Here is a 16286-nt window from a genome sequence, read left to right on the forward strand (position 1 = left end):
TTTCTCTCTCCCTCCCTCTGCCTTCCCCTCTGCTTGTGCTCTCTCTCAAATAAACTAATAAAATCTTTAAACAAAGGAAAGAAATTTTGACACATGGTACAACATGGATGAACCTCAAGGATACTATGCTAAGTGAAATAAGTTGGTTACAAAAAAGAGAAATATTGTATGATTCCACTTACATGAGGTACTTGAGTAGTCAAAATCATAAAGACTGTAAGTAGAATGGTGGCTTCCAGGGGCAGGGAGGGAGGTAAATGGGAGCTATTGTTAAGGGGGTATAGAGTTCCAGGTTCAGAAGATGAGAAGTTATGGAGATGGACGGTGGTGAGAGCTGCACAATGTGGATGTCTCTAATACGCCGAACGGTACGCTTAGAAATGGTTAAGATGGTAGATTTTATGTTATGTGTATTTTACCACAATATATAAAAACATCAATTCTTGAAGAATTCCAAATGTTTGAAATTTTAGCTTCCCATGAAAAATTCAAGAACATTACATTAAGAATTGATAATGTGCTTGACAGTTTACTCCGAAAGCTCTATGGTTAACTCGTGCACGTCACAGAAGGCAGTCTGATGCATTCGAGGAGGGCACTAAGGTCCCGTTGCCTGCCAGAGCCTGAGCACATAGTAAATACAGCTGACCTTGCTGGAAGGTCACAGCTGAATCATGATCGCTGTGGCTGGAAAAACCCAGATACGGACCTGCCAGCACTTCTCAGGAATGGCCATCTTGCTAGCAACAAGCTTATGATGAAGTATGATGCAATTATTTGAAAAACCATCTATCATGCTTCCATGATGAGTTCTTATCGTTAGAGAGAAATACCACAAACTGGAAAAGTTGAAGTCAATGTCACACTAAGCCACTTCATTTCCTTTCCTACTTGGTTTTGAAATTGAACTTCCCCTTTATCTTAAAACGACTGATTTAAACTAGTCTTCCTTTAAAGAGGCAGCCTAGGAAATACAGCAATGCGCTCTGTGGCTTTTGTAGAGACCTTTCAGTCTTCTGTGCGGCCTGGCATGTACACGGAAGGAGCCGGTGATGACATAGAGCTCTACCACTCAAAGTGTGGTTCCTGGGTCACTAGCGACGGCACAGCCTGGGAGCTCCTCAGAAATGCAGAATCCTGGGCCCCGTCATCGTCTTCCTGAATCAGAATGGGCATCTTAACAAGATCTCTGGGCAATCAGTGTTCATATCAAGGCTCTGGAGGCACTGTTCTAGATAACAGTGTGATAGCCCACATCCCTCCTCGGGCTGCTCAGCACAAGGGAGACATTGGGGAGGGAGCTCGCATACGCGTGATTAGGAGGGAGCTGTGGGTTCTGGTCTCAGACTTACCACTAAACGTCCACTTTAACACCCATTTCCCACCTATTACTGCCAGCCCTGTCTGCTTCTCAGGACTGCTGTGGGGACCAAATGGGATCCTTGCTAACAAAGCCCTATGTGATCTGGGCCCAGACTGCCTCTCAGACCCTACTGTGTACCACTTTCCATTTCACCCATTGTGTTTTATGACTGTGGGCGGAGCTCATCTCTGCTTCAGGGCCTTTGTATAAGCCGTCTTCTCTGTCTGGAATGACCTTCCTTTTGATCTGTGTCTGGCTCCTTGGTATTCAGATCTTGGCCCAATTTAGTGAGATTCACTGAATGAGGTGAGAATCTCTCAAACTCCCACTCTAGTTACTCTTCAGTGAGTCTCCCTGTTCCAGTTCTGTGTCTTATTCTGGGTTGGAGCCTCAGTGCCTTGAACTGTGCCTGGTCCCCTACATGCTCAATACATATTTGCTTTATAAATAGCTGAAGAGGGTAAAAACACTGGAAAAAATAAAGCACTGCATGAAATATAAAATGCTTTTATTAACAAATAAACCCTCCTTGCTTTTACTTAGTGATTTCTCTTGGAAATGGTGGCCATATGACATTGATTACTCTAACAGCCTGTATCACATAAACGAAAATCTGCTGCCTTCTCATCAGCAAGAAAGACTGGAATGCAGGTTCCTTTTTACCACGTTTCAGGGAAAGACGATTCATTCACTGTCTACATCCTTCCTTCAGGCATCACTGTGACACTCTCTGCTCGTGTTAACTTCATCCACTTCCCTTGAGAAAGTAGAGCTAAAAACAGAAACGCTGTTACTGAGGTCACAAGATAGGATAGTTTATGTTGCTGTTAGCAGATCCCTGGCCAAGAACGGCCAGATGGCCTGGAGGTTGGCTTGGCAAAGCTGCCTGAGTCTCAGGGAAGGCTGCAGGTTAGCAGAAGGGAGCACATACCGCATGAGGTTACAAACTGAGAACTGGCCAGAGGCCCCATCTGGCACAAAACTGAAACTCGGTAATGGTTTCTTGGTTTAGTTGTGATTCTCAGTTAACCAGGGCAGAAACCGGTTTTAAGTCCAATATTAGAGGTTCCAGAAGGTTAGTTCACACAATCCAGTGAGATAATCTAGAAGATATTTCATCTTCTGTTTTTTTACTGCATTTATACTTTTTTTTTTTTTTTTAAGATTTTATTTATTTATTTGACAGAGCCAGCGAGAGAGAGAACACAAGCAGGGGGAGTGGGAGAGGAAGAAGCAGGCTCACAGCAGAGGAGCCTGATGTGGGACTCGATCCCTGAATGCCGGGATCACGCCGAGCCGAAGGCAGACGCTTAACGACTGCTCCACCCAGGCGCCCCTGCATTTGTAGTCTTCTTACTGGGGAGGGGAACGGACTGCCCGGTCACTCTCAGGTCAGGGCTAACTACCATCTCCTAATCATAGGCAGCGATGCTTTTTTTATGAACTGCGGTTGCCTCATTTCCCTTAGCTCAAGAAATACCACAAAGGAAAAAGGCCCACAAAGTGAGATTCTCCCAGGGCTCGGCGAGCGAGCGGAATCAACAGAGCGATGGCGCCATCTGCTGATGGTGGCTAAGATGGCAGGCAGTGAAGACGTGTGGCAAGTTAGGAATGGTGCCTTGAGCTCCTCCTCGATGCCCAAGTAACCCCCAGCACTGCCGGGAATGCCGGCTGTCCTCAGGCACAGCGCGGTAAGGCGTTCTTACACATTTTCTTTAGGGTCCCATGCCGTCATTGTGTATTTACTTTTGATTTTATATCAGCTGAACTGCTCCAGAAGCGACCAGGGGTGCAATGGTTTTGTATCGGATCAAGTGCTGTGAGCCTTCCTCCAAGTCAATCACATAGTCCCTGAAAAAGGAAGAACAAATGTATGCAGAGCTGAGCTGGTGCCCCCAGTGGAGGCGTATGTCCCACCATCAAGGTCACATGTCGCTCACCTTTGCTCATCTGTTTCTGGTTCTACCAGGATGTTTTCCTGTCGTTCTTTCACTCTCAGAAACACGTATGAATCTAGATCTGGTTTGGGAACTGCCAGAGAAACAATAATGCAGTCAGAAAATGCTCAGCCAACAAGACCAATCTGGGAAAGTTGCTGGGATTCACTGTCCCGAGCACTAAAGGACCCCTGATGTGACAGTATTTTGCAGGGAGGGTGAATTGAGGAGAGATCTGGCTCCTCACAGAAACAGCACACTTTCTATCTAGGGTCTCACAGCAACGGCTCATTCAACAGACGCTGAGTACGTGAAAGGAGCACATTGTGAAAGAGAGAAGCAAGCGTGACACTGAGTCACTCTGAAAAGGGCTACCGGCAGCATCTGATAAAGCCTCACATTGGTGGCACAGTCACTCAGGGAAGTGGGGAGGAAGACGTCAATGCAGACTCAGTGAGCCTGGGAGCTAACGGCAAGGGCCAAGTCAGAAATATGCACACCGTGTTGGGAGGACAAATATGTGTAAATCCAGTGAGAAAATGTTTTTATATATAGCACTAGTAGGAGAGAGCATTAGAAAGATCGGGTCACACGGGGAGAGTCTTGAGTGTCAGATGACGGAACACAGGTTTTCACCGTAAGTGGTCCTTCACTGGCTGATTCCAGGGTGAGAGGCTGCTGCCTCTTCTACCACCAGCCACCACTGCATGTAAGGAGGGGCCCCAGGCTGGGCTGCTCGACAGCTCTTCACTTCTTGGAGCTCCATGTGTACCCAGAGGACTCCATCAACTGCAGGTTCTCAGAACCTCCTGGATAACTCTCAGTTCTAAGAGCCTAGCTCAGCATTCCTATTGCCCTTGATTCCCTCATCCACAGGTGGGGGTTCAGATAACCAGTTCCAAAGGTCTAAGGGGGGGCCCTTGGGCGCTTCAGGGTTTGGAGCCTGCCAAAGAGCCTCCAACCTCACAGGGCCAGTTGACCCAGCTGGGCAGCTGATTCCAGGAAACCCAGCTTAGATGTCAACACGCCTTCCCTCACTCTGCCCGCGGGGTCTATAATGCTCCAGAGGCCTGAGGGGGACTCAGGGCACCTGGGCTAACTAAGCAAGACTGATTTCACTGGGTCAGGTTGATCCCCTCCACAAGCTTCCCATTCCAGGGGCTTGGCTCTAGTCCTTGCAAGGGATCTGGGACAAGTGACATGTGTTTTAGGAGGTGTCGGCCAGCATCAGTGGGATTCAGTTAGATTCAGCTTCAGGAGTTTAGATGCGTGCGCATGGCTGCTCTAACCAACTAGGTGATGCGGCAGTGATTAGGGGTGCGGTCCTTGCCTCATTCCTCGTCTTCCGAGGTGCAGACAAAAAGTGGCAGAACTGGACATAGACCGGGCCCTTTGTTTCCCTCGGGCAGGTTCACCAAAATGAGCAGCTCAGAGGCCCTCAAATCTGCTATGGGTTTGCTCCTGGTGTTACAGGCTGCACTTGCCCCCTTCCCCACAAACGCGTATTTGACGCCCTAACTCCAGTACTTCAGGATGGAAATGTATTTGGAGACAGGGCCTTTAAGGAGGTAATGAAGTCAAAACGAGATTGTTAGGGCAGGGCCCAGTCCGATCTGACTGGTGTCCTTATAAAGAAGAGGAAGACACACGAGGGGTGCACGTGCACAGAGGGGCAACCACGGGAGAGGCCCCAGGGGAAACCAACCCTGCTAGCACTTCGGTCATAGACTTCTGGCCTCCAGAAAGGACATGTTTGTTCTTTAAGCCCTCCAGTCTGTGCGCCTTCGTTACAGCAGCCTGAGCTGCCCGACACACCCGGGAACCACGTCTCCAGCTGTTCTAACTCTTCTGCCTGCCACGGAGGGTCACTAGGTGGCCCCCAGCACAGAGTAGGTGGGAGATGAATTCCCAGGGCTCAGTTGTACTTGAACTTGTGCCCTCAGTGCATTACATTTAGATTGTGAACAAGGTAGATCCCAGTCCCCCGGAGAACTACTTGACTTGATCTGGCAATTTTGCCTGATGAGGTCCTGCTGGGATAGGGCTTGCTGTGAACGACTGAGTATGGACTTTAACCTAGATGTCAGGGGTCCCCAGCTGGCTAATCTGAGATTGAGAGTGACTACCATAACTCCCTTTCCTTGGCTCAGCAGGATGTTAAGGGGACTGTGCCAGGTTAGCACAAAGGTGGCTTTGGCTTTGCTCCCCCCTCCCCCACTGCCTTTTCTTTTTCCTCCTGCTCTTAGTTAGCCCTGCCCCTCTTTCCATAAGATGCCCCACACAACAAAAATATTGGGAGCCCTTCCTTCAGATGGCTGGGAAGTGACTGGGAGTCACTGAGGGTCTCTTTAGCCCCAGATTTAACTCCTTCTGGATAGCTAGACAATCCCTGCACGGGCTGGAATCTGTGAGGAAAAGCGTGCTAGCCCCTTGAGAGCAGAGAACTTTGCCTCTTCAGTGCTCAGAAGGGCCTAGCCCAGGGTGGATGCCCAGTAGATACCGGCTGAAGGAATGAATGACTGCGTATGTGAACGAGTCTACATTTTTAACGGCTGTCATAAGAATTTCAACCTAAGCTAAATACCACAAAAGTAACGCTGAAAAGGCTACCCTTATACCTGCTTTTAATGATTTTTTAAAGATTTTATTTATTTGAGAGAGAGCATGAGCAGCAGGGATTAGGGGTGGGCAGAGGACAAGCAGAATCTCTGCTGTGCGCAGAGCCCGACATTGGACTCGATCCCAGGCCCCTGAGATCATGACCTGAGCTGAAGGCAGACACTTAACCGACTGAGCCACCCAAGCGCCGCAATGATTTTTTTTTGTTTTGTTTTGAGCTCAAATGACTTCCTCTCTTCTCTTTTCTGCTTATCTACATATTTATTTTTCCAGGTTAGAGAGTAAAGATGAAGATCTTATCCTAAGGCACCTGAAGACAGGTCTGCTCACCTGACCTCAGGAGGTCCACCGTCTGTAAGTTAGGAGGCATATGCTTTAAGGCGACATTCCTGAGGTAGGTCTCTGTGTTAGCCATGTACCTGAAAGAGAGGAATTCAAATCGCTGCGACCACCTGACTGGCAGGAGTGGTCAGGCTCCCAGACACACAACAGTGCCCAGCCATCAACTTCATGGAGACAAACACCAAAACTCATGCTCACAAGCCAGAGGACAAAAGCAGTCCCCATGCGTGCTGCTTACTCACTGTTTGGCAAAGACCAGCTCCTCTGGAGAAAGGCTAGACAGCTCCCCCTCGTGGGGTGTTTTCTCCTTTTCAAGGATATGAGGGAAAAACTTCTCTATCTAAGGATAAATAAAAAAGCATTGTGTAAATGTGTCAGGATTCGAGAGTCAAATATACTAATTTTCTGAAATAAGTTGAGGTTAAACTAGAATTGACTTAAAAAATGGCAAGTCTTCATAGTCAAGACCCTTTCTAGACTTCTAAGATTTCAAGAAGGCAGGTTTCAAAGAATTCAGAGCAAAGATACGGGCTCTAAAAAGGAAGACCATTTAACAAGGATGAGAGGCTTTCATAAAAGAAAACACGAAAATACAGCTGTAAGTGATATTAATGAGGGAGAGAAATATCATTTAACATTTCTAGGCTACTGTTGTCCTTCTACAAGATGAAGCGTGTACAAAAGATGGGAAGGCAATACAGAATACACAAGCGGAGAGAACAGCGACATTTTTTAAAAAGTATTTTATTTATTTATTTGAGAGAGAAAGAGAGAATTAACCGGGGCAGGGGCAGAGGGAGAGGGAGAAGACTCCCAGCAGAGCAGGGAGCCCCACGTGGGACTCAATCCTGGGACCCTGGGATCATGACCTGAGCCAAAGGCAGATGCTTAACCAACTGAGTCACCCAGGCACCCGAGAACAGTGACTCTTAATTATAAGAATATAACCAGCAAGGATGAAGTCCACAGTGAGGCAAGGCTAGGAAAAAATGATAAGAACTACCAGGAAAAAACAAAAACAAAACAGAAAAAAAAAAAAAAAAAGCTAAAAGTTACATGAAGATATGTGGTCAGGACCTGCATAGGGATTAGCTCAGAGTCAGGGCTGTTAGGGTTCTCTGTGGAAGGAAGTACAAGCAGGGAAATGACTATGGGAAGGAGGACCTGAGGCCAAGATACGCGAGCACTTATCTGTTTAAAGGAGTTCACGTCTTTGGGCTTGGGTGGGTTACATTCCAGGATAAATGGACATCCGTACGGAGTTTCAGTGCACGAGGCGCTCTGCGCTAGCCCGCGTAAACTGCTGCGGGAACGGCCTCCATCACTTAGCGCGCTGCCGACACAGGCAGTCTCGTGTTCTCAGAATCACCGCGCTCAGAAGAGCTGAGAGAGTGGAGACGGGCCGGGTTCCCAATTTTCAAAAACACAAAGAAGGCGGGGGAACCTTCAAATACAGATTAATGTCCTTCACATTGGTAGGTGGCATTATATTAGAATAGATCACTTAAGAGATGGTTTGTGAACTCAAAGAAAATTAAGTGGTTAACATGAAGAGGATTTATCCAACTTAAGAAGAAAAAAAAAAGTGAGTGGCCTGGTAGTTGAGGGTGGGGTGGAGAGGCATATTTAAAAAAAAAAATCTCCATTTTGTCAAAACACGTGACACCATTGTTATGACATCCTTGCTGGCAAAATGCAGAGCCAGGGCTGTGCCAGTATAGATCAGTATAGACTCAGGAGCTGAACAAAAAACACTGATTCAACAGACAGATGTTGACCTGTAGGGAAGTCTCTGGTAGAATATTCTGTCATTGGCCCAGTCCTATTAATGAATCAGATAAGACCTTCGATGACATACTTCTCAAACTTGACATAAAGTGAAGATATAAAATGTTAAGAGATAGCTAATATATTAAATGACAAGATCGGGATCCAGAGAGCAGGGAAATGGCCCAATTTAATAAGATGAAGGAAAAAAGGGGTAAGTATCAAACCCCACATTTAGAGGTCGAAAAATCAAACCATTCAAATACAGGATAGTGACAAGATGGGAAAATAGTAACTCAAAAACTTCAAAGAGGCTAGAGTTCATGGCAAGTGCAGAATGAACAGCGTGATGTATCTGTAATATGCTAATGTGATACTGGGTGGCATTACTCCTAGTTTAATATCCAGAATAAGGGAAGTGATCATCCTGTTTTTCACAAAAGTGGCCAAACTACAACTGGAATATTGTACTCAGTTGCAGGTGGTATGATTTAAGGATACCGACAAACTAGAACCTTTGTCAGAACGAGGGCCAGGAGAGTAAATGGAAATAAATGGTTGAAATGTTTAGCTGAGAGCATTCTCATGTAGGAGAGAGGATGTATTCATTTTGTAATAACTAAGGGGACAAGTGGAACCTAATGGGAAGATACTTCAAGGAAGTAAGAACTTTCTGGGTTAAAATAGACATCATATAAAACAAGAATGCTTTGCAATTTCATTTTCGTAAGTTAGATGGCCTCAGCACTACGGCTGAATGTCAAGTTATCATGGTCAATTTGACACTGGCTATATGATAGTTGCAAAATAATTTCTGATACTGGTTCTCCTCTGGTCAGTGTTCTCTAGTCAACCAAGGCAAACGACTCCTCGGCACCGCCATGCTGTAATTCCAGGGGGCACCTTTCACACAGCAGACAAACAGGCTACAAACGTGTCCCCGGAGGTGTGCAACACATGTTCCATCCACGCTTCTCCAGAATAATCTCTTGCCCTCCTTATTGTTTAGCTACCCCGATATTGGGGCTTCGCGGCATCTTCAGGCCCCGGATTCTCCCAACCCCAGTCCAACATCCCCCCAAAATACTCAGTCTATATTACAAACTGCATTGCCTTAATGCCTACAGGTATCTCCATGTCAAACCTTCATGAGCCGACACCGCAAGTAGCTGCTAAGGACATAGCGGATCCTCTCCATCTCCATTCGATGGATACTGACCTTCAGATCCCCCTTCTTGGCTCTCCTGAGATTTTCTTCCTATTAAAAGAGAAAATGAAGTATGTAAAAAACATGATATTCAGATGAAGGACCTTTTTCCTTCAATCTGCACAATTCCACAGGGACTATCATCACGGGCAATGTTGAGGACTCAAAGACTACATTTAGGTCAAAGGAGAACCAAAAAACTCCTAAGAGTTCTCATTTTCTTACACATATAATGTATGACTACAGCCTCATTATAAAAAGTTCACAAATATTCATTTACTTTTAGAAAACAACCGTCTGAATAGAATCTGAATATGGTCAGTGGGAAGGGCTTAGAAGAAGTCTGGCCCAATTGTAAAGGAGATAATATAGCAGACAGAAGACTTGTCTAAGGGAAGTGTTAAATCACCAGTTGAGAAACTGCAAAATACCAATGTTGTAAAGCTACTCTGAGGCTAATAATGACTTAAGCCCAGTCCATCTACGCCAAGGGCCACAAACTCAAGTGTCTGTGGAGGCCAGGCAGCCAAGCTATCTGAGAAAGGTGGGCAGGTAGGGACTGTGGGGAAGAGAGCCCATGAAAGGGGGATGGCCCTTACCCTGCTCTGATCAGCTGTTCTCATATAGAAACGTGGGCCCAGTATTGACAGGGTTTTAGACTTTGCAGGGGAAGCTGACGTCCAGATACTCACAGGAATGCACATGCTTTATAAACGCAGGTAACTAATTCAAGATTAAAAAAACCCACTAGGCTGGGCCAAACAAAAACGGATTTCATATCAGACTTCAACCTCTCGCTATGCTGACAAACCCTTCTCAAGATCTCTTCCTTTGTAATCCCGACATAAGCAACTCTTACCATGTGATCTAGCTGTTCCATGACACATTCCACAATCTCAGACTTGCTTTCCAGCAGGTCAGGGGCAAACTTCTCATTCATCCAGGCCTAAAAAACAATGCCCCCCACCAAATAAATAAATATATATATATATATCGTTCACAATGGAGCAAAATAACCTTGTGAGTCTGTACATATCCCGTGAAAATCACAGCTATTTCTGGAATAGAAAACTGTTTGCCCATGAGTTGGAAATACTGGAAATGCTTTGAAAACAAGCTATGTTTATGGATGGCTTTTCTATTTCTTTTAGTAGGAAGGCTGTGCTTCCAATCTTATATTTAACCAAAATTGCAAAAAAAATCACTGTTCACTTCACAAATGTTGTCAGTTTGCCTCTCCAGTTCCCTAATACCATTTGTTAAAAAAAAAAAAAAATGCTATGATGCCTACTAGTGAGAGCAACACCACCTGGTGCTCTAACAGTACCTTTCACCAAATAGCATCAACACGCTCCTACGACTTCACCCGCTATTTCCCACCAGGGGGCGCCAGCGCCCTTCTGAGAGATGAAGTAACCTAAATCTACACTTCTCATTTGGGGAGCTTAGGGCACTTTTTCATTCATTATTATAATATCTGAGAGGAATGGATACAGTTATCCTTACCTTATTAATGAAAAAACACAGATTATTTACTAACCGCCTAAGAGTATAAAGGATCACAATATAAAAGGATCAACTATTAAATAGTTTTGGAACAAGAGGTTAAATCCTTAATTTATGACTCAGGCCCAGATATTTGGTAAATTTCAGAAATTACCAAGGCTTAGAGAACTGAAATATCCACAGGTGACTAAGGAAAGCTAACCTTGTCTTTCAATTACAGGAAAGTTAGTTGCAAGCAAAGCTCAAAATTACATGCCAATCAGGCTCACTTTAGTCCTTTCGATGTCCTTGAGTCTCTGAGTCTCCAATTATCACCATGAAGACATATTATTAAGTAGTAGGAAGTGCTACTATCATAAAATTTTTTTTCACGGGCTCAAGCTCCTGTATTAGTGCCGTAAAAATTAACTAGAAAGAAACTCTGTATTTTCAAGGATTATTACAAATGAGAAAAGATCGAACTGTCATAGAGGACTTACAAAGCAGGAGTTTTTCTTTTTAACAGATTTTATTAAATACTGAATAGGTACAGAAATATTTGTTACATATAACATGAATAGAAATATAAACACCTGTGTACACATAACTTCATCAGCAAGTATTATCATTATCTTAAAAGTCCCTGTGTCTTCCTCCCTCTTCAAAGGTAATCATTAGCCTGACCTTGGTATTTAATTTTCTATAGTCTCACTACATTTGTTTCTCCACATGATTCCCAATGATTTCAAAGAAAATGATAGCACTTGTTGGGTACACTGGGGTAAAATGGGGTAGATTTGAGGGGGATTTCTCATTGACAGTACGAAATTATTTTGGTAAAAATATTTAAAACATTAGGAAAAATTTATATCAGTAGAAAACTTTCAAACAAAATGTTTTCAAAATATTTAGTGAGAAACTTGCATTTAAATCCATGGTCTTTTTAAAAAAAATAACCAGGTTCTATGTTTGAAATAGCTACATCTGACTCCTGATCAAAATTTTTAATGACAATCTGTTCATCGTTATGGGCTTAACTGTGTTCCTCTCCACTCCCAACTCGTATGTTGAAGTCCTAATTCCTAGCACTTCGGCATGTGCCTGCATTTGGAAACAGGGTCTTTAAAGAGGTAAGTAATTAAGTTAAAATGAGATCATTAGGCGGGCTCTAATTCGAGGACTGGTGTCCTTCAAAGAGGAGGAAATCTGAACACAGACACACGTGGAAGACCACGTGAAGACACAGGGAGAAGATGGCCATCTACAATCCTGGAGAGAAGCCTCAGAAGAACCCTACGGTGCCAGTACTTTGATTTCAGACTTCTACCCTCCAGAGTTGAGAAAATACACGTCTGTTGTTTAATCCACCCAGTCTGTGATGCTTTGTAATACAGCCTTAGCAAACGAATACAATCATTAAAGTGAGAAACTTTGCACTGTAGGTAATAACTTTTAAATCATTTTTTTAACAGGCATTCATGAGTATCCTATATATGCTCCTGGAGCTGTGTTTATCAGTGGCCCTGTCAGGTGGCTCCTCAGGCCATGCTCTGCAGCCTATGAGTTTGTGTCCGGCTACAGCAGCTGGGGGGGCGGTGGACCAGCTCCTGGGCTGTGCTCAGGGCACTGCGGCAGAGTTTCAGGTGAGATGAAACTCCCGCTCACCCACTGCCAAGCTGTGGCTGTGAGGGGCTCCTACCAGCGTGTGCCATGAGCTCTGCCTGTTTTGCAAGTGTTTGAGCTTAGCATAAATGGTTTCCTCATACATTATGATCCTGAGAGTCATCCATGTTGTTGCAGGACTCTTTCACTCGTTGTATCGCTGTCTTTTTTTCCCATTGTCTATATAGATCGTAACTTTTTATTCATTTTATTGTTGATGGATATTTAGGTTACTTTAGGTTTTTAACTATTGCAAGCAATACTATGATCATTTTGTGCATGTCTCCTGGAAGTTTTCTCTAGGGTTTGTACCTGGGAACAGAAAGATTGGGACACAAGATATGTATGTTTTCAACTTGACAAGACAATGATAAATTATTTTTCAAAGTGCACCAATTCACCAGAGTAAACAAGTGTGTAAATGGCTCCACAATCCTTTATATTGTTTTATTTATATGTTGCTTTTTATTGTTCATCTTTTTCATTTCTGCCAATCTGATGGGTATGAAGTGGTATCTCCTTGGCATTTAAATTTTTAGGTTACTGATTATTAAAAAGACTGAACATCTTTTCCATACGATTAGTGGACATCTTGGTTTCCACTTCTGGGAGATGAGTGTTAAAGACTTCATTTTTTCTATTGGGTAGTTTGTAAAGTTTGTTTATATAGTGTGGATACTATTACTGCAAATATTTTCTCCCAGTTTTGCAGCATGTATTTTTACTGTCATCAACGTGTAAAAACAAAAGTTCTCAATTTTAGTGTAGCTGAAAGTATCCATTTTTTCCTTTATGCTTTGTGCTTTTGAATTTTTGTTTCACAAATCCTTTCCTAATAAAGCAGGGGCTCTTAAAATAGGAGGGCAGATTTCAGGGTGTCTGAATCTCCTGAAATTAGATGTAAAATTTCTGGATATGTGTGTATGTATATTATTCTGGGAAAACGTGCCAGTTTTCACCAGATTTTCAAAAAGGCCTGTGATATAAAAACAAATGAAGAATTACTCACACAGGAAGGATTATCATATAAGATATCATTTTAAAATTATCTTCCTTTTGTCACTCATGATAACATGCATGGTAGGACAGACAGAACGGAGAATACTAGAGTAACAAACAGGAGAGAGTTCCAGAAAGGGGCTGTTAAAGAGAGAAGACAAGAATAAGGCAGCAGGTGTAGGAGATTAAGAGCATATATTTTGTAGTTAAAGAGACTTGGTTCAGTAACACTTGCCTCATTGGGTTGTTGTAAGGATTATTACTACTCACAGCTAACACTGACTGCTTACCATGTGTCCAACAATATGCTAAGCATTTTACATATATTATCTCATTTAATCCTCACAATGACTCCGTGAAATAAAATGCTTACCTGCTCCAGCCTTTCAATGAGCTCTGCAGGAGTTAGGACCACCTCTTCACTACCCGCATCAGAGTCCTGTCCTGTGAGGTCCAGTTCCTCTGTCATCTTCTCTGAAACCGGTACCTAATGAAAATAAAAGAACCAATACCCTTCAGTTTATTTGCAAGAATAGGCAACTGTCCACCTCCCACTGGTGTTGTAGAGGCTCACTGGCAATCGCTAGTCAATTCACACGCTTTGATTCTTTTCAATTCTTTGCCTCTTCCTTCGAACCTTAGGTCAGGTATCAGTTTCTCAGAGGTCGCCCCTTAAAAGTGTTTCCCCATACACCTTGAACTGAGCATCTGTCACGCCACGTAATAACTGCTTGTCTTCCTGGTAGAGTCCTTTCCTTTGGGGCTGTGTTCACTTCAGTTCAAATAGGAATCACGCATCTGCTTTGTTCCCGGCACTTCCCGGCACTCATTAAGTAGTGGGACATCATTACCTGTGTACTCCCTGGGCTTAGCACAGTGCTTAACTCACAGCAGGCACTTAAACTTGTTGCAAGGACTAATCAACCAGAGCCACAAGGCCCAGCACCATCGGACCAGTGATCCCAAATGCTAAGAAGGTGGGTGGTGGGGACGAGAGGATGTCTTCGGAGCATCAGGGAAACTGAGCATACTCCTCCCGCCCCTCTCCGGTCTGGGTGCCGCAAGCACAGTAATCCCCTCCCCCAACACACACACACACACACACACACACACACACACACTACCAGAGGTCCCACTCGGATGCTCACCTGGGTACCTGGGAGACAGGCTCTCCGCCGTAACAAGCGGCTAGTACCGGAAAGCCGTGAGGAAGCAGCCGCGATTTCCCAAGGAGCACCTGGCGGCGAAACAATCTTCTTAAGGCCTTTCCGGGACGTAGCCGACCCCGGACTTCCCAGCTCCCGCGCTCTTCTCACAAACTTTCCGCTCCGGCCTTACGTCACCGCGCTCCGGCGGCGTTGACCAATCACGGCTCGGAGGCGGGGACTCGGATCACCGCTGCCAGTTCACCCAACAGTCTCACGGATGGAAGTTAGCCCCACCCACCACGGCCGGCCGGCTGTGTGTGTTCACGGATGACACTACCCAAGACCGTCGGGAGGGGGCGCATCGCCACCGTGGCTGCAGTGGCCCGGCGGAGTCGCCCTTTGGGGTGCGGTGTGGACCCGCGGTGCAATCGCCAGCGTGCCCGGGGCCTACAGGGTGGACAAGGAGAGAAATGGGCTCTGTTAAAATCAGGCCACTTCCGTCTTGTGGGTCGTGTTCCCCGCCCACCGCTCTTGTGGCGCTTCGGGTTCGCCAAGGCTTCAGCTGTGGCCACTACTTCCAGGTCTAAGAACCTTTAGGTTAGTGTTTGTTTTTTTTTTCTTTTCCTTTTTTTAAAATAATATATTTTTTAAAAAAGATTTTATTTATTTATTTGACAGAGAGAGGGAACACAAGCAGGGGGAATGGAAGAGAGGGAACACAAGCAGGGGGAATGGGAGAGGGAGAAGCAGGCTTCCGGCGGAGCAGGGAGCCCGATTGGGGGCTCGATCCCAGAACGCTGGGATCATGACCTGAGCCGAAGGCAGATGCTTAAAGACTGAGCCACCCAGGGGCCCCCAGGCTGGTGGTTCTTAAAGCGTCGTGCCAGACCACAAGCAACAGCGGTGCTCCAGAACTCGTGAGAAATGCAGATTCTCAGGCCCGACCCAGACCTGCTGAGTCAGAAGCTCTGGGGGTGTTTGGACAGGCTCTCCAAGGGATTCTGATGCAGGCGAGGTTGGAGAACACGGCTTTAGGCTATGCTTCCATTCCAGCTGCTGCACTCTCGAGGTTATTTTGACATTTCCTGTACTGCTATGCCTTCTACCTTTAGGACAAAAACATATATATATGTATGCAGATATTCATATTCTGTTTGTGTGATGTCAGTTTTTCTCAGAATTGCTGATGTTTTCTCTCTGCTCTGTTTTTTGTGCAAAGTACCGCTTGTGGCTCCTCTGAAGTGTCACTTCCCCATCAGTCTGAAGACTCTTCTTGTGGTGTTTCCTATGCTATACTGATTTATTTGATTACAATCATGTTTTGAAAATAGAACAACATCCTGAGTAGCAGATGGGCATATTTACAAAGGGCTATGGAAGCTGAGGGACCTTGAGGGATTCCAAAAGGAAGGGACAATTATGTTTGAGCTCGTCTTGCAGAATGAGTTTTGTTAGTGACAATGGATGGCCTTTTCAAGGGCTGTTTCAATGGTTTGGTAATCCCATGGTTTTCAGTTGGGGCGGACTGTGTTTTCCAAATACAGCTGCTCTGGTATAGATCTCATCCCACGTACTCTTCTTGCAATGTGAGGTTGACACTCCTCCATTGAGGGAGGGGGTGTGTCTATATTCTTGCCTCTGGGAAGACCTTCTGAAACTGCTATAGAAATGTAAAGATGGCTGGAAATCAAGATGCACACACTAGTGCTTCAGCAAGGCTTGACATCAAACTAAACAGATTTTTTTCTGTTCCTAAT

The 16286-nt window shown here is 44.9% G+C and overlaps 1 protein-coding gene across 2 annotated transcripts; it reads right to left on the minus strand.

Annotated features, from left to right (window-relative positions):
- Positions 1 to 1857: 1857 nt before the first annotated feature.
- Positions 1858 to 14711, minus strand: GINS4 (GINS complex subunit 4). Of its 2 annotated transcripts, XM_057303419.1 has the most exons (9): positions 14530 to 14700; positions 13755 to 13868; positions 10095 to 10181; positions 9173 to 9286; positions 6504 to 6601; positions 6250 to 6338; positions 3304 to 3394; positions 3110 to 3214; positions 1874 to 2135 (listed from the first exon to the last, which is right to left on the minus strand). In XM_057303419.1, exons 2-8 carry the CDS (start codon positions 13848 to 13850, stop codon positions 3118 to 3120), a joined length of 672 nt encoding a protein of 223 aa, XP_057159402.1. In that variant the 5' UTR covers positions 13851 to 13868; positions 14530 to 14700; the 3' UTR covers positions 1874 to 2135; positions 3110 to 3117. The 2 variants fall into 2 exon arrangements, with proteins under 2 accessions (XP_048082245.1, XP_057159402.1); XM_048226288.2 differs by having other exon boundaries at positions 1858 to 3214; positions 14530 to 14711.
- Positions 14712 to 16286: the final 1575 nt, after the last annotated feature.

The sequence above is a fragment of the Ursus arctos genome, unplaced genomic scaffold, assembly GCF_023065955.2.
Source record: "Ursus arctos isolate Adak ecotype North America unplaced genomic scaffold, UrsArc2.0 scaffold_27, whole genome shotgun sequence".
NCBI lineage: Eukaryota > Metazoa > Chordata > Mammalia > Carnivora > Ursidae > Ursus > Ursus arctos.

Excerpts from the sequence above, each read along its gene's own strand:
- GINS4 (XM_048226288.2), bottom strand. The coding sequence starts at position 13,850 with ATGACAGAGGAACTGGACCTCACAGGACAGGACTCTGATGCGGGTAGT. Across the intron at positions 9,287-10,094 it reads TGGAACAGCTAGATCACATG|GAAGAAAATCTCAGGAGAGC; the intron begins GTAAGAGTTGCT and ends CTCTTTTAATAG. Across the intron at positions 3,215-3,303 it reads CCAGAAACAGATGAGCAAAG|GGACTATGTGATTGACTTGG; the intron begins GTGAGCGACATG and ends TTCCTTTTTCAG.